Genomic DNA, 25,026 nt, shown 5'->3' with positions numbered 1-25,026 from the left:
TTAATTTTGTATGATCGGAATATTTAATAAAATGTCCAAAGTTACCAAACAACAACAACAACAAATGCTTTCATGTAGTGAAATAAAAAAAATACAAATATAAAATGTACGCTTGACACAATTATTAACATCCTTTTGATTAATTTAAATTAGTTCCTCAAACAAAATAGAAAACAAATAAGATTCACCTGTGCTTAATTTTCAGTGTTCACATGAAAACAGTTTCTCTTTCACAATGGGGAAGACAAGAGAGCTGTCTGAGAGGATCAGAAATGCTAATAACAAAAAACACTATACTTCCAAAGGCTACGTGGCAATCGCCAAAGATCTTGAAATCACTTTTTCAATAGTTTGTAATGCTGTCAAGAAGTTTCAGTCATAAAACTGTTAAGACACTTCCAGCACGTGATGCTAAGAAGAAACCCAATCAGAGAAGTCTGCAAAGGTTGATGCGGATTGTGGAAAAAACATCACGCAAGACATCTCAAGAGCTTCAGGCTGACCTGGAGCAATCTGGAATGGCAGTTTCAGCTTGTACCATACGCCGCACACTAAACCAAATAAGTTGGGCGAAGGCCAAGGAGGATACCACTATTGAAAGAGAGGCAGAAAATGGCAAGACTAATGTTTGCAAAAACCTTCCTTAATAAGCCAGAGTCTTTCTGGGATAATGTTCTGTGGACAGATGAAACCAAAGTAGAGCTCTTTGGGAATGCAGTGCATTAGTTTGTTTATAGGCTAGGAAATGAAGCCCATAAGGAAAAGATCACCCTACATACAGTAAAACACAGTGGAGCTTATATCATGCTGTGGGGCTGCTCTGCTTCCTCTGGTAATGGAGGTATTGAATGTATCAAAGGAATGATGAAATCTGGAAATTTCCAAGGCATTTTAGAGCGAAATGTGTTACCCAGTGTCAGAAAACTTGGTTTGAGGCGAAGATCTTTGGTCTTTCAGCAGGACAACAACCCAAAGCACAAATCCATCAGCACAAAAGACTGGTTGAAAAGGAAAAGATGGACTGGCCAGCAATGAGTCCTGACTTAAATCCCTTTGAAAATCTTTGGAGAGAGCTGAAATCTGCCATTGCAAAAAGGACTCCTTCCAACTTAAAATAACTTGTAAGCATAGCAATGGAAGAGTGTCAGAAACTACCAGCAGACAGGTGCAAGAAGCATCTAGATGCCTACAAGAAACGTTTAGAGGCTGTCATGGTTGCCAAAGGTTCTGCAACCAAATATTAGTGAAGGGTGCCAATGATTGTGTATTGAGTACATTTTGTGTTTGTATTATTTCACTATTATGCAAGTTTTATTTATTTTTTATTTATTTATTTTTTGTTCAACCTTTCGCATTTTATTAAAATAATTTAATTATGCAAAACAGGTTAATTTGAATTTATTTCTAAAGATGTTCTAAATTCTGTACATAAAATTCAGGGGTACCAATAATTTCAACCAGGACTGTATGCGTTGTTTGCAAAACAGGAACTAAAAATACCTAATGCTCCTGGCCACACTTCATGAGAGCGTCAATAACTTTAATTGTGAAACAGTAATCTCCTGTTTGTGTCACAGATGTCTATGTGGATGTGAAGCCTCTCTCTGGTTATGAAACAACTACATGCAACTGTAGGCCTCCTGATGGCTCGACTGAAAAAGGTTGCCTGGATGATTGTCTGAATAGGTAAAGACACATCACAGTCATTTTAGGAATCAATCTAATGTGTTCCAAAAATCAGCACTCAGATTTAGTCATGTTTTTTCAGGAATGTTGCTGGAAATTTATTTGTTTAGTTATGAAACAGAGGGTAGAGGGTGAGAGGGTAAATATGGCATCAGGAAAAAAGACTTTTACATTTTTTTCAATTGCCTTTTTTTTTTCCCAGGATGAGCTTTGCTGAGTGCTCTCCCAGCACCTGTCCATGTGGTGATCATTGTGACAACCAACACATCCAGAGACATGAGTGGGTACAGTGTCTGGAGCGATTCCGTGCTGAGGGCAAGGGCTGGGGCATCCGCACCAAGGAACCTCTCCGCTCTGGACAGTTTATCATCGAGTACTTGGGAGAGGTGGTTAGCGAACAGGAGTTCAGGTGAGATGTATAATGCAAGATATTCTTGTTGAATGGTAGACATGCCCTAAAAAGTATGTGGATGTCAGAAGATTTGGCATTTCCTTTGTCTGTCTTTCTGCCTGTTTCACTTCCTCAGTGTAGGACTTATTTAGAATAGATTGGATGAGGACATCTCTTTTAATCTTCCACTTCTTCTTCCCTACCACTTTTTAGGAGCCGTATGATGGAGCAGTATTTCTCACACAGTGGCCACTACTGTCTGAACCTGGATAGCGGCATGGTGATTGACAGCTACCGAATGGGCAATGAGGCACGCTTCATAAACCACAGCTGTGAACCTAACTGTGAGATGCAGAAGTGGTGGGTGTCATGGCAGCTTTAAACCAGTTCTCTACTAATGTCTTTATGGCGCTTTTGGGTTCTTTCCAAAACCCCGATTTGTCTAAGCCTTTTCAGACACAAGCATGAGCACTTGCGACAAGTTGTTACTAATGGATAATTGAGTCAGACCTGGTGTAAACTGCATTTGTTTGACTGATAACAAGGAAGCATACTGCGTTTATTCGCAATATGTAAATGGTAATATTAACTTCCATTAGGAGTACTATAAGAGTAGGGTTTACCATTTAACGACTGTCAGGTACATCAGGAGTCACAGCGTAAATTAAAGAGACAGACGTGTTAAACAAGGGAAGCTGCGACTTTTGCTGGATTGTTGTGAGAGGAGAGAGGGAGAATCTGATTCGAAAAAGGTAATAATTCAGCTTGATAATTCAGTATTTTGTTTTCTCAATGCTTTTGTCACTTAAGGTTAATGACCTGGAAAATAGACTAGCCCATCACCTAAATAGTTTCCCTTAATTTCTATCCGTTCGTGTGCCTGATGATTGGGGTGAGATGGGTAATTTCTTATTCTCTCTATGAAGAGGCAAACTGACTGTAGTGAAAGTACCACAGTGGCCCATTCAAGCCACAAAATGTTCTGCCACACCTATTTCATTTTTGGCACCTCACCCATGTTTTAAGAGATTGGAGGTTACACTATGAAGTAGCCACAAGTCATAGTGCATCTTAGTGTCAGTGTACTTTAATGAATGTAAATGTGGCCTTGTTGGTATTGGTTAGATTCCCTTAGATGTTTTTTTGGCTTTTGTGTGGTTTTATTACAGCTATACAGTTGAACCACTTTAACCTAGGATAATTAGTCATGGTGAATGTTAGGAAATACTGTGTTGTCCTAGTTTGGGTATCTTATTCGATCTCTAGAAGGGACACATGTAGCAGGTGTAAATGAGCAACCTATGCCTGGAAACCCCAACCTTATTAACGTGATTGTGTGGTGGTAATCTGATGAGATCACCTCAGTCACACTCTGCCAATGTTCAGAGACCTAAATGGCTTAAAGGCCTTGCACCACGCCAAAACAATTCACCGGTTTCCTGAGGGATTGTTCTCACAGCATGGCTAAATCCACTGCAATTGGAGACCTGGCTGAACCGTTGCCTGACTTTAATAAGTGAAACCTGCTTGGTTTTTCTTTAGTTGTGGTTTGCCTGTGTATGCTGAATCTGCACAATGTGTCAAATCCTCAGAGGATTTGATTGTGCACAGCTAATGACCTTGAGAGAGTCCACTATGAAACTGTACCCTCTGCCCTCCAGAATAGACCAGCTCATAATCTAGGGAACTGGTCTGTGTATGCGTTTGAGTCCATGTGTGTGTGTAATTTAGAGAGGCTGGGCTGAAATAAAAGACTCCACAAGGTTGGAGGATTTTCAGCACAAAGCCTGACGAGTCATCCATCTAGTCACAGAAGAGAGATCACATGCAGCCGGGCCTTAGATACAGCTGTAGTGCCTGAAGACAATGCGCTGAACCAGCTTTTTACCCCTATAGAAGGTATAAATTATCAGCTGGCTGGCAAACAGAATAGGGTGCTTTATTCTTAGAAGAATGGCGAAAAGCTGGAGCACTGCTTCATTTGTAAAGGAGAAAAATAGGGATTACACAGTGTTGAGCAGTTGCCAAATTGAGCAAATGAAAACCGGGACGGTCCTTCTCTCTTTTTGTTCCAATTTTAAAATACCTTTAATTTTTTTTCTCAGATCAATATTTAAACATTAAGTTTGAAGTCAAGACAGGAACATTAGAACCTGACTTCATGGAGAGGATGTAACTTACTTATCCCCCTTTTATACGAGGCTCTCTAATCCGTTTCAGACAGGCAGTGTATGACTTCCGATCCCCAGCTCAGGATTGAACCCATGGATACACAGTAAACAGTCTAAAACGTGCACTAGCCTTACAGCAGACGTTTTGCTCTCTTAGTCTTTTACTGTTGACCAGAAAGCCTAACCCAAAAATGACAAAATTTTCCCACAAGTTTGTTCTGAGCTGAACTAGCATGTGTTCTGGTGCCTGTTGCATAATGAGTTTAACTTGTTAGGAGGAGCGATTCTTGTTGGTTGGTAAAATTTCCAGTTAGAGTATATCAAATAAATAAGTTTTTATATGAACTTTTATTAATTGAACTACTATTCTTAAAAGTGACTGTAAGACCCAATAGCCTCCTGACATGTCAAAATACTTGGCCTTTTGCAGCACTGCCTGAAGGGGAGTAAAAATATGTCTTAAAATTTCTTCAAATTGCCTTATACAGAGTACTTTATTGTGTTGATTAATTAATTTTTTTTTTTTTTTTTAAACAAATTAGTCACATAAATTCAGCATTTACTCATTCCACTTCTCTGTGACTCCTCTCTTAGGTCTGTGAATGGGGTGTACAGAATTGGTCTCTTTGCTCTCAAGGACATCAGCAACGGCACCGAGCTCACCTATGACTACAACTTCCATTCGTTCAACACAGAAGAACAGGTGAAGCACCAACGATTTGACCTCTTCATGGAATAACACTTTGTTCAGAGCTTCAATCTAGCTTACTACAACTCATTGCCTTTTTTTTTTTTTTCTTCTTTTCCCACTTTCTTTTTTTCTACTCTATAGCAAGTGTGCAAGTGTGGCTCTGAGAGCTGCCGGGGGATCATTGGTGGGAAAAGCCAGCGTATTAATGGCCTGCCTGGGAAAACGGGAGGGACTCGGCGGCTGGGTCGACTTAAGGAGAAGAGGAAGTCCAAACACCAGCTCAAAAAACGAGTGAGTGATGAATGTACATAAAAATACTGAGAACTTGTGTTGGTATCAGTTTACTTGTAGTTGAGATTGTATAGTACTTTTGTAATAGAAAAGCAACCTTTTATAGCGAAATTTCTTTGAGTGAAAAATAAAGCTTATTCTTTTGTTGTTGCTGGTTGATAAAAGCGTTGGCATTGTCTTGTTAAATAACAGGTGCAGTGTCTATGTAGGGCATGAATGTGTCTATGTCTCAAAGGTACTTGTAGTAGCCTACAAGGTATCTAAAAAAGTAACTCAGAATACCTTAAAGGGTATACTTTTGAATTAGGCCTGAATTGCATGACCTAAAATTTATATCATGGTATATTTTAAATATAGGCTTTCAGTAATATACATTGTTGGTTTAATTATGAATTTTTAGAAGAAGTTGTAAAAGAAAACAGCAGGAACATGCTCTTTTTATAAGCAAAGGGTGTTTCCCATTAAGATCTTTGCATGTTTCAATACAACTGTCTTCGATCTTCAGGAGGAAGAGTCGAGTGACAGCAACAAGTTTTACCCTCATCTCATGAAGCCCATGTCCAACAGAGAGAGGTACACACGTGTACACACACGCACACACAAACTAACGCACACACACACACACACACACACACAAACTAACGCACACACACACACACAAACTAACACACAAGCAACACATACGAGAAACAGAACTCTAACAGATTGCTGATGATTGATGTAGCATGTTTTGTACATGTGATCATGATCACGCTCTGTACTGCATTCCTTTCCTCTTAACCTTGTAAAAATTAACACACTGAAATCCCTAACTCAGATGTACTGGGATGGAATAGATTAACCCCTCCTCAAATGTATTGGCCAATACCAGTCTGCATTTTTTACAATTTTTGCTCTAAATCTCAGTACTTCCTTAAAGGAATGTTGATATTTAAGATTTCCAATTTATAAGAAGAATTTCATCAGAGAGCAAACTACATTTGACATATGAAGTGTGAGTTGATGTTGGCGCACACACACAAGCTGTCGTCAAACTCCTATCCTCTCCCCCTCACTCACCACTCACCAGAAACTTTGTGCTGAAGCACCGAGTGTTTCTCCTGAGGAACTGGGAGAAGATGAGGGAGAAACAGGAGCTGCTGAAGAGAGAGGGTGAGAGAGAGAGGGATGCCAGCAGCCTGTCAATATATACACGCTGGGGAGGAGTCATCCGTGACGATGGCAACATTAAGTCAGGTGAGCGTACAAGTTAAAGGTGTGAAGAGAATGTGATAGCAGTTTGAGAACACAATAAAAACGTGAAGTTGTGGGGGAAAAAACTCTTTTCGTGGCTACAGTTGAAATGCTTAGTTATAAGCATTTCAACACAACATGCTGAACGTGTAACTGAAATGTTTGTGATCTGAAATGAAGAAAAATGTTCATTCCTGGTTTCCAGATGTGTTCCTGACGCAGTTCTCGGCCCTGCAGACGTCTCGGTCAGTTCGTACACGGAGACTCGCAGCTGCTGAGGAAAACACAGAAGTCACGCGCACTGCTCGCCTTGCACACATCTTCAAGGAAATTTGTGACATGATCACCAGCTACAAGGGTTAGTTTCTTGGTGGAGAAATATACAGTCCGTACCTACACTGGTGCATGCATAGACAACCAAAGAAATTCACAGCTGGGCATGTTTTTTCTTTTGCCCAGTATGAAGTTTCATGTTTGTTTCATATCCTTCACTTGATGGCTGGCATGCACAAACCCGCACGCACACTCAACAGTCATACAACTCCCAGAACAAGAGATTTCTCTTACTTTGAAACAAGTGGTGATCATCACAACCAGGTGCCACACAGGGAAGCTGGTTTTAATTCTAACATAATGGAAGGACAGGACGTTGGGTGTCTAATTATACATTCACACAGTGTAGTTTTAAATACTGTAATATTCATGTAAAAAACACTAGCAGCTGAAAAAATATTACATCATATAGTTTGTAAAATTGATACGGAGTGATGCGTTTTGGTAATCTACCAAAATTTGGTCAAAACATATTATAAAGCTCTGCACAGGTTGTTCAGTCAGAATCTGCACTCTCACATTTATTGGCACCACCACAAATACTCAGACTCTAAAGGCGTATAATAGTCATGAATGTAGGCATTTTGGTTTGTTTGATACGTATGATTTGTATATTATTTTTGCCTAGTGTCAAAGCTTGGAACCTTAAGGTGATCATTGTAACTGCGTTGGCAAAAATGCCTAAAACTGAAAATGTAATTTTGTTGTATTAATTGCCTACCAATAATTCAGTTATTGTTGGTTTTAATCACTGTAGTGCAGCATATTAATTTGTGACCCATATGTGTGTCTTTTGTCTTTAGTGGTTGATTAGGTTATTGTTCCTAAAAGTTAATTGTGCTGCACGTGTACCCTACCTGCCTACCTATTAAATATCCTATTAATCTGACCTCTAGGCTGAACAGAGGTCTGATCAGGCCTGTAAAACACAGCTGTCAGTGCCTCTATGCTAACATCTAATATTCAGTGATTGATACGACTCTATAATTGGAAAAAAATGATGACAAGAATGTTATTCTTTTGCCTTACCTCAGATTCGGCTGGCCAGACACTTGCTGCTCCGCTGGTGAACCTTCCATCGCGGAAGAGGTAAGCGTGCAAACCCGCGTGTCGACTGGTTCATTCATAATGTTTTACTGTTTTCCTGAGTTACAGTGTTATCTGGTCAATCAGTGTACAGCACCAACATAGTGTAACAGTTTATCTTTCGCCACGCGTTTGAGCTGTGACAGCCTGTGCTTTGATGCTTGTCCAATATTGATAGTAATCACTTTGTGTCAAAACAATAACAACTCGTTAATTTAATTTTTTTTTTTTTGCTGCATAGGACTAAAACCGTCATTGTCAGGGGTTTGAGTTCCACTTGGCTGCTCCTAATATCTGTAGACTCATGGAGTCTATTGTTGGTTTTGCTGATACTCAGATATGTTTATTTTAATCGAATGTTTGTGTGTGTGTGTGTGCGTGTGTGTGTGTGTGTGTGCGTGTGTGCGTGCGTGCGCATGTGCGTGTGTGTGTTGACAAACCAGATTTGCAGAGACTAACCCTGCTGTTTTTGTGTGCCATCAGGAACAGCCAGTACTATGAGAAGGTGTCCGACCCTCTGGATCTGAGCACCATCGAGAAGCAAATCCTCACCGGCCACTACAAGACTGTTGAAGCGTTTGACACAGACATGCTCAAAGTGTTCCGCAACGCTGAGGTAGGCAGGTGTTAACCATTAATAATCCCTCGCTGTTTACAATGAGAACTTTAGAAAGAGCATTTCGGTCTGTATTTGTACATAATTTAATAGTTCTGTCAGCGGATCAGCACGTTACTGGCAGAAAAAGAGTGTTTTAGACAAATTTTATTTCTCCTTAACTTTTACTTTGTTCTATCATTTACTGCTTTCTCTCTCTCTCTCTCTCTCTCTCTCTCTCTCTCTGCTATCAGCTTGTTTGCACACTTACTCTCTTTCTCTTTCTTTTGCTCTTCAGCCTTAGTAAACAGCAACGACAAATGTCCACCCCTCGTCCTTATATCAATACCACTTGCACCCAGTGCTTCATTGTTTTGTGAAGTGACACACGTATTTGCTGCGGTGTCTGTGTCTGACCAATCAGCGATATTAAGCCTCGTGAGCATAGTCTTGATAGTTCCTGAACCATCACAGAGTACTCCCTTCACAGCAAGGATGTTTTGTACACCCGGAGCTGTTGTGCAGGAGCAAAATTTAGTCCCTGGTTCCTCTGGTCAAAACACAAGTTTAGATCCCAAGTACTTCAAGAGGTTCTTGGTCAGCTGGGAAAATCCCTGCTGTAGAAACTATTAGCTGGTGATAAAGGATAAACCAACTACTAGGTCGGATTCTGATTTTCAATGAATTTGTACCAACATCATTATATTAGTCAGATGGATCTACATCCATCATTTGAAAAATATCTTATTTGCAAAATAGATGCTCAATCAGTGTTTTAGATCTATCTATTTATGCCAACAATCAATAGAAAGACAAGGTTGTTGATTGCATCAAGACTAAGGCTAGTGCAGAATCCAGTTTTTCCTCATTATTAACTCCCGAGTATGATCCCAGATTCTTAGAGCCCGATCAATATCAAAAAGCCTCATCACAATCATAATTTAAGATGTTAATGTGCAGTTCCAAACATTTATCCTCCCACTCAGTTGTTGCTTCTTCTCTCCTCCTACATACAAAAACCTCCCGAACGGAATATAACTTCACGACGCCTGATCCTGTGTGCGCACATTGCAGGCCCTTTTGATTTACATCTGGATAGCGTAGCAGTTTAACCAAGTGCCACTTGAAACCTCTCAGAGGAGATTACCCTTCCAGTTGGAGAAGTTTAAAGTGGTAGTCTAAATTAGATTCACCCTTTGGTCCCAAGGCCCTTTTTGGCAGACTGAAAAAAGTGTTAGGGGAATGTGGTTTATTGTTGAATTGAGAGCTGCAGGGCGTTGCTTTGTCTGGGAAATTTTGGCTGCAGCAGAGGCAGTTTTGAACGCATCTGTGTGTCAATGACCTTTGTTCTGGAGCAAATCGTCTGTAGCTCCACAGGCAGATCACCTTTAAGTCTTGCCTGAGGGTGTAATTCTGCAGTCAAATGTGTATTCTTCTTCCTTAGATATGATTTATGTTGTCTCTTTCTGCTGTTTGTGAGGTCTTGTCATTATGCCATGCTTCATAACACACTGGTAGAAACAGATTCACAAAGATGATTTCAAGTAAATTTATTGTTTTATCACTGTCTTGTTTTCCCACCAGAAATATTACGGCAGGAAGTCATCGGTAGGCAGGGACGTGTGTCGGTTGCGGAAAGCCTACTACAGCGCTCGTCATGAAGCTGCTGTCCAGATTGATGAGATAGTGGGCGAGACTGCCAGCGAAGCCGACAGCTCGGATTCCCTGGAGCGGGACCACGGCCACCACCACCATGGGGGAGGAGGGCCAGGGTCCCATGACAAGGATGACGACGTCATCCGTTGCATCTGTGGCATGTACAAGGATGAAGGCCTGATGATCCAGTGTGAAAAGTGTATGGTAAGAAGCAAGGCGTCAAACACATTCAACTGAAAAAAAGCCGGTGAAAAATCGATATTTTTCCTTGCATTTTCCATCATTTCTATTTGTCTTACTATGTGATAGGTTCCACCTGTTTTAATGAGTGCATTTCTCTCGAGACTTCACCTAAGTTGGACACTTCACCTTGACTTTGTCAAGGAGATTTTCCAAAGGACAGTGTGCAGGCAGTCTTTTGTGTATGTTTTCTGTTCTTTTTAGATAAAGAAAACAAGGATTGTTATATATATTGATGGAGCAAACACAGTTTTGAATCACTAGCTCTGTGGAGATTGATACAAATGTATTTTTTCTTGTTGGTAATACAGAACATTGGAGTGTTAGCTCTTTTAAGAGTGAGTCACAGTCAACAACAGCTGGGATGTAATTGAGTCAGCTACCCATTTTTTGCTTTAATGTGATTCAGTATTCTTTGTCATTCTAGGTGTGGCAGCACTTTGACTGTATGCGGCTGGAGACCGAGGTGGAGCACTACCTGTGTGAGCAGTGTGACCCTCGGCCTATAGACAGGGTACATCTGTCCTGCTGAAAACAGCCATGAATACTAAACTTGATGTTTTCCGTTTCTGGGCCAAATGTGTCACCAACCTCTTCTCATCTCACTTACATGTGTTGTTGTCACTACAGGAAGTTCCCATGATACCACAGCCCAGCTACGCCCAGGCTGGCTCAGTCTACTACATCTGCCTCCTCAGAGATGACCTGCTGCTACATCAAGGTATAGAAACAATAGAAACCCACAGTCATGACCTCACAAATGCTTGGAAAAGTTTTGGTCTCTGTACGTTTAGAGCAGTTTGACAGCCCCTTGAAAATCTTGTCTTTGTTGACCTCAAGCAGTTTAACTTCTGACCTTGCTGCAGTGATGCACAAGTATACCCCAGGACAACCTGACATCACTATGATGTGGTTATAGGTGCAACAGGGCACACCTCTGACCACACCCGACCACACCCGTCAGGGATGCTGGATGTGGTCGGAGATGAAACTGGCTTGAAACGTTCAACCAGAGACTTCAGACATATTGATTTTCAGTCTGGCGTTAATTTAATCCTTAAGATATGTTTTTTTTATGTTTAAGTCAATGGAATTATATTATTTCTATGGCTAGAGTTTTTTTTTTTAGCTACTCCCTGATAAACCTCAAATTTTCATGAAAAAAAGGAAGTCCATTTAGTGTATCCTCGTGCTGAAGTGAATGTAATGCAAAACTATCTTTGCTATACGATGGTGTTGCTTTTAAACGTTTTGACTTTCCAAAATTTGTGTTACTGAACTAAGATGTTACACTCTATATGTCTGTTAACTTTGGTGTTAAGCAGTCAATTTCTTGTCAGATTTACCATTGCAGACAAGTAACCTGTGTGTGTGTGTGTGTGTGTGTGTGTGTGTGTGTGTGTGTGTGTGTGTGTGTGTGTGTGTGTGTGTGTGTGTGTGTGTGTGTGTGTGTGTGTGTGTGTGTGTGTGTGTGTGTGTGTGTGTTATATGTGTGTTATGTGCAGGCGACTGTGTGTATCTGATGAGAGACAGCAGACGCACACCTGAGGGCCAGCCTGTCAGACAGTCTTACCGTCTCCTGTCTCACATCAACCGAGATAAACTCGACATCTTCCGAATCGAGAAACTCTGGAAGAATGAAAAGTAAGTTCAACAGGATGATGTACTGAAGATATCAGGTAGTGAGAAAAGTTATAGGTAAAGTTGTAATTGCCTCTGATTGTTGTTCATTAAGTTGTGTCACAGTGTGTAATATGCTGGCCCTATCCAATCAAACTCTAAAGGGGTGAGAGGTTTGCCTTTGGCCACCACTACTTCCGTCCTCATGAGACACATCATTCTCCATCACGGCGGTTCTACCAGAATGAGTTATTCCGCATGCCGCTCTATGAGATCATCCCCCTAGAGGCAGTGGTGGGAACCTGCTGTGTCCTCGATCTCTACACTTACTGCAAGGGTGAGGGAAAAACACACACACAAACCCTCATATGCTGGTTTGAGTCACTACATCAATTACGATTATTTTATTTTATTTTATTTTATTTTATTTTATTTTATTTATTCCTTCCTTTTTTTTTTTGAATGAGCAATTCTTTCAACAACTACTGCTGAGGTTCCTCTGTTGCTTGAGCGAAGGTCCTCACTGGCTGAATATAAAAAACTACAGATCTGCTTGTCCGGTCCCAGGTGTGAATGTGTTTAAATATGAATAAGAAGCAGGACAGTGCAGATAAGTGAAGGTTAACAATCCCATTATGGCTAAGCTCTCAATGTATACAGGCTTTCACCAACATCCAACAGAACAAATATAAAGGCATTTGATTTCATAACAACATAAATTCCAGCAGGTCCTGGCTAATCCAAAATGCTTGTCTTCATACAGGACGGCCGAAGGGTGTGAAAGAGCAGGATGTATACATCTGTGATTACCGCTTGGACAAGTCGGCTCACCTGTTCTACAAGATCCATCGTAACCGCTACCCAGTCTGCACAAAGCCATATGCCTTCAACCATTTCCCCAAGCGGCTCACGCCCAAAAGAGACTTCTCGGTAAGAGTGACGGGGGTCCTGACACGGTGGGGCCGATGCACTACAATCTATTACTGATTTCTAAACACTGAAAGAAATTTATAGAGTGGAGATAATATTATCTCCCAGGGCACATTTTACCTGTGCACCCCATCTTGCTAGCAGTGTTTAGGCCGCCTGCAGGACAAGCACAGGTGAAGGTGGGGCAAACCAGAGAAAAAACGTGCCGTCTTATTGCTACAGATCCAAACCACATAGTAAGGGCTTGCAAAGAACAACATCCAAAAAACGGTTTTCTCACTGGTGTTGGCATGTTGACAACATATATTTGTTATTTGTTGGATACTTATAACCAATTTAAATTGTAATAGCAGACTTGAGCAGAGATGATAGCATCCCACGCAACTTTAACTAAATACTTGCAGCAGCTCTTTTACACTGCAAAGCTGCATTAAATTAGTTCAGGTCTGTGTCAGGAAACTTAAATTAAAGGTGACTTTCCAAAACTTCTCTGTGGTTTCTAAACCGTGTTGCACTGATTTTGTTTGTTTACAAATTTTCACTATCTGATAAAACCATTAAAAGTATTTGTAAATTCTATTTGAGCCAGATCTGATTTTGACATTTATGCAGCCTCACTATGTTCCTGACAACTACAAGAGGAATGGGGGCCGATCAGCCTGGAAGAGTGAACGTCCCAAAGGAACTGGAGGCTGCGAGGACGATGGCTCTTCCTGCGACCGAGGTGAGGACTTCCTACCCGAGGTGGAAGACGGGAGAGGAGTGGAGGACGACATGGACATGGCTCCAGAGGACCCTGACCTCCTTTCAGCGAAGCCCCGAGGAGCAGAGCGCGAAGGGGAGGGAGATGAGGATGAAGATGAGGAGGAGGAGGAAGAGGAAGGGCAGGAGGCCGAGGAGCGCAAGGAGCTAGAAGAGGGTTCCACCGAGAGGATAGGAGAGATGCTTGAACTCCCGTCCTCCTCAGCATCCTCGCCGTTACACCACCCAGCGCTAGGCAGGAGGGAGGCCCAGAGGGAACGGCTCAATAAAATTCTGCTGGATCTGCTGCACAGAACTCCCAGCAAGAATGGTGAGGGACCGGGAACAAAGCAGGGGGGTAGGTCAACAAATAAATGAGGGTTAAAGTTTCAGATCACTTGCTGTGACACATAATTTTAAACATGTTGGATAGTACATTTTATATACCATCCTTTTCTGAGTGGGTAAGTTTGAAGTTGATGCAAGAAACTTTCCATTAAATGGAATGGGGGATGAACAGGAAGCAAAATCTGCAGCTCAGATTTTGCTGTCATTTTTACGTTACACTCCTTTTAGCCTTTATTTAGATGGGAACCTCAGTTTTCATGTCTGCTGCTGTTTCCCAAATCCCCTTCCTCCCATGCATAGTTTCAGTCTGTTGTTTTTTATATGCTGACAGTATTAACAAAAAGTATCTTAATCTAGGTCAACTTTTAACACCAACTCTGTGGTTTATCTGTGTTCAAACGATAAATCCAGTGATATGCTGTATTAAAGACCAAAATCAACAATGAATTGATCCTAATGAGTTGTTGCCTCTGTAGCCAAAGCCTGATACAGCTTATCCAGACACATCAATGAGCCACACTATTGCACTGAGTGACATTTTCTTTTATTACGATTAACATAAGCACCATTTATTTTGAGTCAATCCCACATACATCCTACTGCCAAAAACTAGAGCTCCAGATTGTATTAATCCACCACTGAAAATAGCAAATGGACTGTTTACTCCTGTTTAAGTAAAAAAAACAACTGTTCCCACAAAAGTATGGAGTGTTTTTTTTGTTTGTTTGTTTGTTTTTTTAAATTAACTTTTTACAGAATTACATCTTAAGCAGGAACCAGTGGACCTTAGAGCTTAGTGCCAAAAGGATCAGAACAGTTGCTCCTGGTCTTTTCATGTATTTTGTAGACAGTATCAAAGATATAGAATATCAATTCAATTCAACTCAGTTTTATCTATATAGTGCCAAATCATAACAGACATTATCTCAAGGCACTTTGCAAAGTAAGTTTAAGACCTTAGTATATTTATAGAGCGAAACCCAACAATTCCCACAGTGAATGTATATCACTAGCCTTATCATTTAAACGCCACGCCTGCAGCTGCTTCAAAGTAAAATCCTACCAAAGGCACCACTATGCCGTGTCTTCCAGCATAAAGCAGCTGCAGGAAGTGCTGAGGAAGTGTTTGCTGACAAAGCATTGCAAAGGAGCAGATTAAGAAACCATTTGGCTCTTTATTTGTGGATGAACTGTTGCAACAGTTGTTCCTGTTGTATTGTAAAACCTGGAATGGCATGGAGTCTGTCTTCCAAAGGAAATAGAATTTGCAGACCAGCCTGCCCAAAATGACACTTGAAAACACCTCTTAAAAGTCTGATTTAAGAGAGTTAAAAACAATTTTTGGACACAGTTTCCTAGGTTTGCTGTTAGGAAGGAGGTTACCGACACTGACAGGCTTTTTGAGCACTTTGAATCTTAAAGCAGCAGAAATAACAGAGACACCTTTTTCATTGCCTTGATATAACACTCTGTGTTTCAGCTGTTTGTATCCAAGCTACTAATCCCCCCTCTGTCTCTTGTGTTCTTCCAACAGCCATAGATGTCACTTACCTCTTGGAGGAGGGTGCAGGGCGGCGACTAAGGCGACGAACGCTCGGATTTGGTGATTTCGTGGGGAGGAAATAACATTGCTACGTGCCTGTCAAGCACACTGCCTTCCACTTTGTGAGCAAGGGGCAAAAAATGGCGAGAACGCAAGCGGGGAAATGAGCATTGTTGGTTATCTGACCATTAAGGACCACAATGCGTCCCTGGGGGCCTCTTCCAGTTTACCTCTTCCAAGACTGTCATCTCAACTCTGAGAGGAAGGAGGGGGTTTGGAAGCACTGACTCCATGGCAATTTCAGCTTTTCAAGAGTTCTCAAGGAGCATGAAGAGAAAGCTGACCCAGACTTCTTGCTTATTTAAGTAGTATGATGCAAAACCTGATTTAAAAAAAAAAAAAAATGAACATAGGAGAAATAACCCATGCAGTTAGATGCATTGAACATTACAGACATGGGTAGATGGAATCCACTAGCAAGCATCAGAAATGAAACAAGTGGTACTGAATAGGGGTGGATCGAGGGAGGGATGGCTAGTCCTTCCAGTCAGGGCATGTGTCCACAGACAGCGCTCAACGTCCTCGGAGCAAAAACACCCTCAGCATACAGCTTTTTTTTCTGCTGTGCTCACAGCACTTTCGGTTGAAAAATAGTTCCACATTTGGAAGACCGCCACGCTCGTCAATCTCACTTCTCTCTCACCAACCAATCAAAATCAAGAAGGGTGTGGGACTTACGATATCAAAACTGTCAACTATGGCGGAGGAGAAACTGATCCTGGCTGTCACTGACAACCCAGTTATTTACATTCTAACACTGAAAGGATGTAGAAGTGCTGGAAGACGTTTTTTGTAACCTAGCAACAATGAGAGCATGAGACAAGCACTTTGCAGATGAGGTCATGGGTGCTTCCAGTGCAAAAACAGCTGCCTGTGGACACAGACCCTTATTGGGGATGTTAATGCTGGAGAAATGTTCCCCCTAGTGGGACCTAGCTGCAATGACAAAATGTAATGATGAGAGAAGATCAGAGCCAGGACCGTGGGGGGAAAATGGGATAGTCGAAATGTAAGTTGAGCGGTGTGCTCAGATGCTGCTCATGAGACAGAGAACAAGGGTGGTGAACTGCACTTTTGGTACCATGGATATTGTGAAGCTCTGTGTAATGTATCTATAATGAAAACACACTAACACTCTCACAGTATTGGATGATGCAGTCTGAAAAAAAAAAGTGAGTTAAAAAGTTTATTATCTTTTCCCTGTTATACTGTAGTAACTCATTTAGGAACAGAAGAGGCCGGGGGTGTGTTTGTTTTTAGAGTAACAGGAGGGGAGGGAAGATTGAGCGTGCGCTTTTGTCAGTCAAAGTGTCTTGTTGAGGTTTTAATTTTTTATTTTCTTGTGAGGCATTCAGCTTCGCCCCTCTTTTTTGAAGTAACATGATTCACCAGCTTAACTAAATCAGGCGTGCCGGGGACACTGGCTTTAACTGTAACGCCTTAGACAGCCGTGCTCTCCGACTGCCTTGCGTGTGAGTGTGTGCGTGCGTACACACTTATTGTGTGTCTGTACTCTGCCAGATTTCTTGAAGATATACCTTTTTAAAAAAAAAAATGAAAAAAAAAATGAAGGGCTCGATGGCAATTAACAGTTTTAAGAAAACTATGGAAAACAATACTTAACATGAAATGTATCGTGATGGTCATATTTTCTTATAATCTGTGAGACGGGTGGGGCGGTGTATACTGTATATTGGGAGGGGAAGGGACTTAGGATCTTTTTTTGTCTTTAGACTATGTTCCTGGTTGCCATGGAGAATGTTTTAAAGGAAATTGTGATATTTGATGAGATTTCTTTTTTTTTTTTCCCCAAATGCCTCTGCTAAAAAGGGACAGCCTGCAATGTCCCAGTGCGGTAAACTGACAGAGACGTGACGAGAATGAGACACTGACGGAGGGAGAGAGGGAACGGGAAGCTGTACAGTGCCAAGTTATGTAAATATATACACTTTACATTGAGGAGTGTCTCCAAAAGCAATATCTTGAAAATGGATTTTGTTTATTATTGTACTGTACAGGACTCAGCCCTAAATGTATTATGATTATTATAATAATGATAATATTATAATTTCTTCCGTTTGTATTACTATAATGAAGACACTTAAGCTCGGAGGAAAATGATTTTTTTAATGTCCAGAAAATCTCACCGTAACTGTCCTGACGACGTAAAAACTTAAGCTGAGTATTTGTTGCCTATAAATGAAATTCATCTATGTACTGCATGAGCGAGAAGAATGTCAAACAGGCACAGAAGGCATTGGGACATGACAGTGACTCAGCAACGACACCTTTGTCACTGAATATTGTTAATAATATTACTTTTAAGGAGAAATGTACTCCTTGTTTTTTGCTGCAAAGTGTTGAACACTAAAAAAACAAACCAACATAAAAATGTTATGATATTTTTAAATGGTGACAGAAACAAAAGTAAAGCTGTCAGCCCAATATCATGTTATTATTTTGGTTTTTCTTTCAAATAGGAAATGGTTCCGTTTTGTGATAGCAGTCATTGTATGATGCTTGTACTTGTATTTGTGTGTTTTGTGTGATTCGTTTAGTTCTTTTTAGACAATCACAAAATAAGATGCAAGCATTGTAAATGGCAGACTGGCGGACATTTTGTGATGTGTACAGTTTGTCAAAAAAAAAACTTCTTCCACTCGTTAAAAGTTTGTAATTATGATTCTTAAGTCATGAAAAATGCTGTTGGTTTTTACTTTTTGTTTTATATTTGTTTTTTTTTTTTGTTTGTTTGTTTTTTTAATAAAAAGCACTACATTATTGTGAATACACATGATGTTGTTGTGCTTTAAGTACTCCCAAGATAGTTTACAAAAAATTCAAAATTGCAGTCAAATATCCAACTTGTGCGTTGGCTCTCTGCTAGTTTGTCGCTGATGTGGTTGGGAGGAATAGAAGAAAAAAGTTTTAACTTTATTCATATCCTTAAATTAATTAGCGTTATGAAATGTATATTCCACATGTTCTTTGAAATACATGAGACTGGTTTGACCAAAGACAGAGGACTCTGTAGAGTCAAATATTGTGCAGGAATGGAAAGAGTCTTGACTAATGCGATAATGTTGGTAAAGAGACTTAAGGCATTCTAAAAGGACGGGCTGATAGTCAGACTGAATGGCCATATGGCTCTTACCTCAACTGCTATTGCAGATAACCTTGGAGATGTGGACAGGATTTCAGTAATCGATCATGCATTACCAGTGTAATGTTCCCAAAACTTTTCTGTTGCAGCACAAATACCTTTTGAGACACTTAAAATGTATTGATGAATAATGAATAAGGGATAATTTATCCGACAAAGCCTCGGAAATAGTGGAAAATTCTGAACGGAAGGAGAATTATAAGTTATATTCCTATCTTTTCACATTGTGGGCTGGTGATTGCCACTCTACTGAAAGTGCAGGGCAGTGTTAATGTGAAATGAAAACTTGATCTCAATTGTGATGAATGAGTAAACCTGCCCCCTCCACCATCACCCAGCCCTCTTGGCTGCTCCTGCTCCACTTCGACTATGGAAAATTACAACGTTTTTGTCTTAGAGAGATTTACAAACAAGACAAAAACACTGTTCATGGTCAGATTCACATTCATAAGGGGCAACAATCAACAAAAATTCAAAAGGAATGCTTCAATTGAGCCATAAAACATCCTCAAAATAATATTTTTGATAAAAGGAGCGGCTTTTCATGCCCGTCTTCACATAAACCACCGATTTGGCACATAACAGTAAAATGCATACTCGCGATATTTCAGAGCTTACAAACTGATAAATGTTCCGTCTCAGCATTGCAGCCTTACCAAGTCCACATTAACTACTTAACTACTCCTAATGCATTAGCTACCATTTACATTTTACCGACGCAGAAGAAGACGAGGAACGGGGACTTCTATTCAAGTCTCGCGTTGAACTCGCCGTTTGGAGTCGGGGGTTGCCATAGCAACGCCAATGACGCTAGGCGGCTCACTGTAGCCGGCGGCACAGCGGCGTTAGCTGACTCATCCGAGGAGTTAAGTTTAACTTTGGAAGAGAAACCATGTCTAGAAAGAGACTTTTGAAAGACAAAACAGAGAAGGAGAATGCCGAGAATGAGAAAAATACAGGTAAGATAATCAGTCTTTATCAGTATGTTAATCAACAGTAGCTATGCAGCCCCTGCAGTATTAGCGCTTAGCTAGCTGTCATTAATGAGTCAACTTTTTCAATTGAGTTAAATTAATCTGTAAATTATATGTTGCGTGCTTTTGATAATATAATAACAATATATCAAATAAACAGAACATTACAACACTACTGTATGATTATATTTTATTATATTATTATAGCTTGCAATTTATAGTAAATTCAAGTTAGTGTGATTTCATTTTGACAGGTTTAAACAGTGGTTTAATACCTCGTTGTGGAAATACTGTGTTACAAGTAAAAGTCCTGCATTCAGTGGCTCACTCATCATCAAAATATACTTAAAGTAGCATAAGTGAAGGTAAGAATAATGGTGTGTAGGTAAAAGCGTCTGCCAAATGAGTAAATGTAATAATTATTAATGCATCATCTTAATTTTGCTGCTGGAAAAGGTGGGGCTCCTTTGAATTACTTTACAAACTGCTCGATAGCTTTACATTAATTTCCCTCTGGGATCAGTAAAGTCTTAACCTGTAATAACACATCATTATTTATTTGTTGATTATATTATATCTCTTACTATTAATCTGAATCTTTAAAGTAACCAGTGACTAAAGTTATTTGTGGTGGAGTAGACGTATGAAGAAGGGGAACATGGAAATACTCAGGTACATTAAAATCTTTTGAAGTAAGAAGTGGTGGAAGAGGTATTGAGATATTTTACTTGACTGTAGTAAAAGAGGCAGCATTAATAAGTCAAAGTCCTGCATTAATTGGCTTTACATGTATCACTGTCACAGTGGACCGGGGCCTACAGTTGGAAAACAGTGGATTTTTGCATTTAGGTATCTAAATAAATGTCAGGGGTTACATACCATTCTCACTCACTAGCTATTGTGTTACGAGTATGACGTGGTATCTCACGGTTCAGTTTTGTAGTTTAGTTGTTAATGAAAGGAAAAATTAGAAACAGGTATAAACTCTGGCCTTTCTGTTGTTTTTAGGACAGGCTCCAAATGATACATGGCCTGCTCAGACCTTTGGTAAGTAATATTATCAGGCTGTCTTTGTTGACATTTGAGAGTCGTATGGCTAATGCTTTAAATCCACTATCCCACAGATGAATATCAGTGCTCAGGCAATGTGGAGATTGACTTCCCTGGGCTTTGTGGTCTTCTGGGCATAAAGGGTATCCCAGCTGTCAGCACCAAGCAACCAGCCTCCTCCACCACTGAAACTGAAGCAGGGGATGCAGGTAAATAACAGTTCCTCCTCAGCTGCTTTGCATAACAAGACATTAAAGAACTATAAACATTCATTATACTGGAAATATCATCTATTATATTGTACTGTACAGATCATTATATATAGGAAGTCTGAATGTACATTAATAGTCCTTTTTATAATCAACATAATTGTACCTTCAGAGGATAGCCAGTCCCAGATAAATGCTGCATCTTTCTGGTCTAAGCCATGCCTCCAAGTGGAGCTGGAGCATGAAAACCCGCTCAGCGCCAGGTGCATGAAGGTTTCTGGTAAGAACCAAACGCCACAGAGAAATGAGTCTCGTTTAAATTTCTGAACAGTCTGCACCCAACAATGACCCCCTGTATTTAATGTCATAACTTTATATTAAATCATTTTTAAATATACACAGGATGGAAGGTAGATGAGCAGATTGCCAGAGTGCTACAGAAGATGCTTCCCTCCTTGAGCCAGCTACAGAGCCTTCAGTAAGTAATGAGCTGCTGCAGGGAGGTGTGCTCATGTTACATGGAACAGGGTTACAGCTGTCACTGTTTGGTTCTTGTTTGTTTGTGTAACAACTGTGTTGCAGGTTTTGGCAGGCAGGACTGACAGATCAAATGGTAATCTCCCTCATGAACACAATATCGTCGTGCTCCAACCTCAGGTGAGTGGATTGTCATTCACACTGCGGGTCTTTGTTTTGTAGCTCCTTTCATCAAAGTGGGTACCAACAAATCTGGGTTGAAGAATGAGAAACAAAATGAGGGAAAATAGGTAGAGAGAACACCACAGTATATCGAACATTATCCATCAAACACCATCAAACACCGATCCGTCTCCTCTTCTTTGTTCTTTGTTAGGGTTGTGACATTAGAGGGTAACCCTCTTCCAGACCAGAGCTACCACCTTCTTCTTTCTGAAGACAGCACGTGAGTCACCAAGCAGATGTGCATTTCACACAGTAGAACAGCACTTGTTCAAATAAACCTTGATTTGTATTCGCACACAAAAACAGAAACACAAACGTACCTGATTCGTTGTGTGTGTTTCTTTGGTCAAGCCTCAATCACTTGTCCCTGCGAAATAACCGGATAGGAGATGAGGGCGCTCGTCTGATCGGGTCTGCTCTCTCAACAACCAGATCTTCTAACAAGAACCTCTTGTCACTCAACCTGGCGTTCAATTCTATTTGTGATGCAGGTGCTGCTCATATCGCAAAGGTATAACCCAGAACTGACTCTATATTCCCCCGGTATGTTCCCCTCATGACCGCTGAGGTGTTGTCTTCCTCCTGTTTTGCCCCTCAGGGCCTGCGGTTGAATCGTGCTTTGCTCTTTCTCTCACTGTCCAACAATCAGATTGGAGACTCGGGAGCCGCTCATCTGGCTCGGGTATCCATTTACATTAAATACTTTCACCTGAGAGATAATGCATTTAAATCAATGGTTAAGTTGTTTAAAATTATATTCTTCTTAATGCATTATGTTATGTAATTTAATAAGCATCCACTGCTCACCACTTCCATTTTCAGGTACTTGGAAATTTTGCTCTAACTCATGAAGAAGTTGTGGAGCGGAGGAAGATGCTTCTGGAAAGAATGCAGTCTGTAAGTGTGGTAGTGTCCAACACTAACACCCACCCTACCTTAAAATGAATCCTCGTCCCTAAATGCTAAAGTCTCCTGTTGAAAAAGTCAGAACTTACTGACATTATCCACTTTGTAAACATGTCCTCACTTCGAAGGTGTCAGACTGGTCGTTACAAGTCGTCCCAATGAGAACTGTTCACAGTGAAGTCTGTGGATTATCCAGCGTAACCAGGACACAGTTACATAATGTTGCTGATTTTTTTTAAAGCAGTTTTTCCATTTACCTCCATGTATTGGGGGGGTTGTCGGAAATCTCACACCTATATTTCAAACCAGAACAAATAAGTGCTATCTGTATGGGAAGATATCACTAAGAGCGAGTAGCAAAATTTGTTGGTTTTTCATTTTGTGTAATTTTTGTGACTAACCTTTTAAACACACTTAATAATATTCTCTGATGCTTTATATCTGCAGTCATCTCTAGGAGTCGATTCTGACCAAACACCTGCTGACCAGCTTTGCTCAGAGCCCAGCAGCACTTCACTGAGAGTCAGCAAAGGGGAGAACAAAGGCACCTCCAAAAAAAAGGTAACATGTCAACACTGGTGTAATTCCAATGTATTTTGGGTGCTATCTCCTGTATATCTTGTACTCTGGATTATATCTGGATATCTTTTAAATTACAGGAAGCCTCCAAAAAAGAAGAGAAACCAGCTGCCAACAAAGAGAACCCAAAGTCCAACAAGAAATGTAATAGCTTCCGTCACCGATAAATACTTGTTTCTTTAAGCTCAGCAGGGGTGTTTATCTTTTATAAGCCTTATCTTTAAATCTCTCCCAAGCCTCTGAAGTAAAGGCACCTCAGAGTAAAGGCGGCAAGCCGAGGTCCAAAGAGAAACAACCTGCTGCACAGGAGGTAGGAGCCACATGCTTTTTCAATCTGTCTACCAAGTACCATATGGATATAAACATACACAGTGCAGTAAACGGCTTTTAATGATTTCACTTGTTTTACTTAAAGTTTCTTCCTGCAGGTTCAGTCGAGTACTGCCCTGACTGAGGTTCGTCTGATGCGATTTTCTTTTGCGCCAACATTTTCCTCTTGATGATGACTCTGAATTGAACATACAGTGAGTTGCCATGCACTTGTTTACTCCTCTCCTTTCCCACCAGCAGGTAGAGTTCCCGGAGATAGGGAGCCCCCTGCTGGATCAGTCAGCACAGCAAAAGGATGGACAGCTCTTTCTGCCTGGGAACACGATTCTCACCTCCCTCAACCTGACAGGTCAGTAACTGTGGTGTGTTATTCATCTCGGCTTGATTAATATGGAACATCAATTTTATTACGAATTCCTCAGAATCCATTTAAAAAGGTTTACTTTTCAAGAGCCTTTAGTATGTATGGTGTTGTTTTTAGGTCAGTTTATATAACATTTATATTACATTATATTACAAAAGATTTAAGAAGTTAAATATGGGACATTAGGTTTATGAAATCATTATTCATTAATGTGTTTCGTTTAAGATGGTGGCTCATTTGCAGCTACTTCCCCCGGGGCTCTGCAGAAAATAAATAATGAAACCGTACTATATAAGGACTTTTGAAGATTTAAATAAATATGGTTATGTTGTGTGTTTGTGCAGGAAACAGAATCACTGAGAAGTTGCTGCCTCTTTTCCTGAAGTCACTGGAGATGCAGGGTGAGGGAGGAGGCCTGCTGCGTCTCTGTCTGCAGGTGTGTGTCAACGGACTCAGGTCAGCACTGTGCCTGAACATGGTCACAGGGCTTCATTTTAAATTACCTACATTTTCCTTTCATTTGTTATCTATTAAAGTAGACTTTTTCGCCAGTATAATTTTTAATCAACTTTAAATAAATTTAATCTACAGTACTCCCATTACATCCAGCGGAGAAAAATATTTTAGTATATATAACTGTCAATCGCATTGGTCAAGATTTTAGTTTAGCCTCCCAGTGTATCAGCAATTCCCCATAAACACACCGACTTTTGATGCAATCTACAGTGTGAGCAGTTGTGGAGGAGTATAAAGATCATTTGTATGATGATCTCTGATCTCTCTCTCTCTCTTTCTCTCTCTCAGAGAAACCGCTTCCCACCAGAGTGTGAGTCCTATGTGAAGATAAAGGAGCTGCTGGCACTCAGACATCAGAGAAAAAACAGTTCTGAAGAGACAGGAGAGGAGGGACAAGGGGCATAGCACTGAGAGAACTGACTTCTACAGGCTTTTACCTTTAATTCTTACCTTTAATTTGTTATGTAATAATAAAAATACATACATATATTTTGTCTTGAGAACACGTGAGATGAAAAAATGGAAGTGTTAACAGTAACAGTCCTGTGGTACATAAAAAGGAAGTGGCTGAAGAGGAGGACAATGTGGCACATTAAAATCCAGACGCCTGTTTAGAGA

General features: G+C 40.5%; 2 protein-coding genes across 3 annotated transcripts in view; both read left to right on the top strand.

Annotated features, from left to right (window-relative positions):
- Positions 1–18,350, top strand: part of ash1l (ash1 (absent, small, or homeotic)-like (Drosophila)) — a 33,734-nt gene extending 15,384 nt beyond the window's left edge. Inside the window, exons 10-27 of one of the 2 annotated variants that reach the window (XM_040121295.1) lie at positions 1,578–1,686; positions 1,889–2,095; positions 2,291–2,437; positions 4,843–4,951; positions 5,081–5,230; positions 5,736–5,803; positions 6,300–6,466; positions 6,669–6,821; positions 7,831–7,885; positions 8,366–8,498; positions 10,062–10,337; positions 10,801–10,887; positions 11,004–11,094; positions 11,879–12,017; positions 12,158–12,330; positions 12,757–12,923; positions 13,536–13,995; positions 15,547–18,350. In XM_040121295.1, the coding sequence (XP_039977229.1) occupies positions 1,578–1,686; positions 1,889–2,095; positions 2,291–2,437; positions 4,843–4,951; positions 5,081–5,230; positions 5,736–5,803; positions 6,300–6,466; positions 6,669–6,821; positions 7,831–7,885; positions 8,366–8,498; positions 10,062–10,337; positions 10,801–10,887; positions 11,004–11,094; positions 11,879–12,017; positions 12,158–12,330; positions 12,757–12,923; positions 13,536–13,995; positions 15,547–15,638 (2,783 nt within the window). In that variant the 3' untranslated portion in view covers positions 15,639–18,350. Of the gene's footprint in view, positions 1–1,577; positions 1,687–1,888; positions 2,096–2,290; positions 2,438–4,842; positions 4,952–5,080; positions 5,231–5,735; positions 5,804–6,299; positions 6,467–6,668; positions 6,822–7,830; positions 7,886–8,365; positions 8,499–10,061; positions 10,338–10,800; positions 10,888–11,003; positions 11,095–11,878; positions 12,018–12,157; positions 12,331–12,756; positions 12,924–13,535; positions 14,023–15,546 lie in introns of both variants that reach the window. The other variant, XM_040121294.1, reaches the window with a different exon arrangement.
- Positions 18,351–19,546: 1,196 nt separating this feature from the next.
- Positions 19,547–24,813, top strand: lrrc71 (leucine rich repeat containing 71). Its single transcript, XM_040122264.1, has 17 exons — positions 19,547–19,737; positions 20,761–20,799; positions 20,877–21,011; positions 21,184–21,291; positions 21,414–21,489; positions 21,594–21,668; positions 21,865–21,933; positions 22,065–22,224; positions 22,312–22,395; positions 22,536–22,610; positions 23,067–23,180; positions 23,279–23,342; positions 23,435–23,508; positions 23,627–23,653; positions 23,769–23,877; positions 24,237–24,328; positions 24,697–24,813. Exons 1-17 carry the CDS (start codon positions 19,671–19,673, stop codon positions 24,811–24,813), a joined length of 1,485 nt encoding a protein of 494 aa, XP_039978198.1. The 5' UTR covers positions 19,547–19,670.
- Positions 24,814–25,026: the final 213 nt, after the last annotated feature.

Source organism: Xiphias gladius, chromosome 24, assembly GCF_016859285.1.
Source record: "Xiphias gladius isolate SHS-SW01 ecotype Sanya breed wild chromosome 24, ASM1685928v1, whole genome shotgun sequence".
Classification (NCBI taxonomy): domain Eukaryota; kingdom Metazoa; phylum Chordata; class Actinopteri; order Istiophoriformes; family Xiphiidae; genus Xiphias; species Xiphias gladius.
The sequence above is the reverse complement of the archived record's forward strand: the minus strand, read 5'-3'. Positions and strand labels throughout refer to the sequence as shown.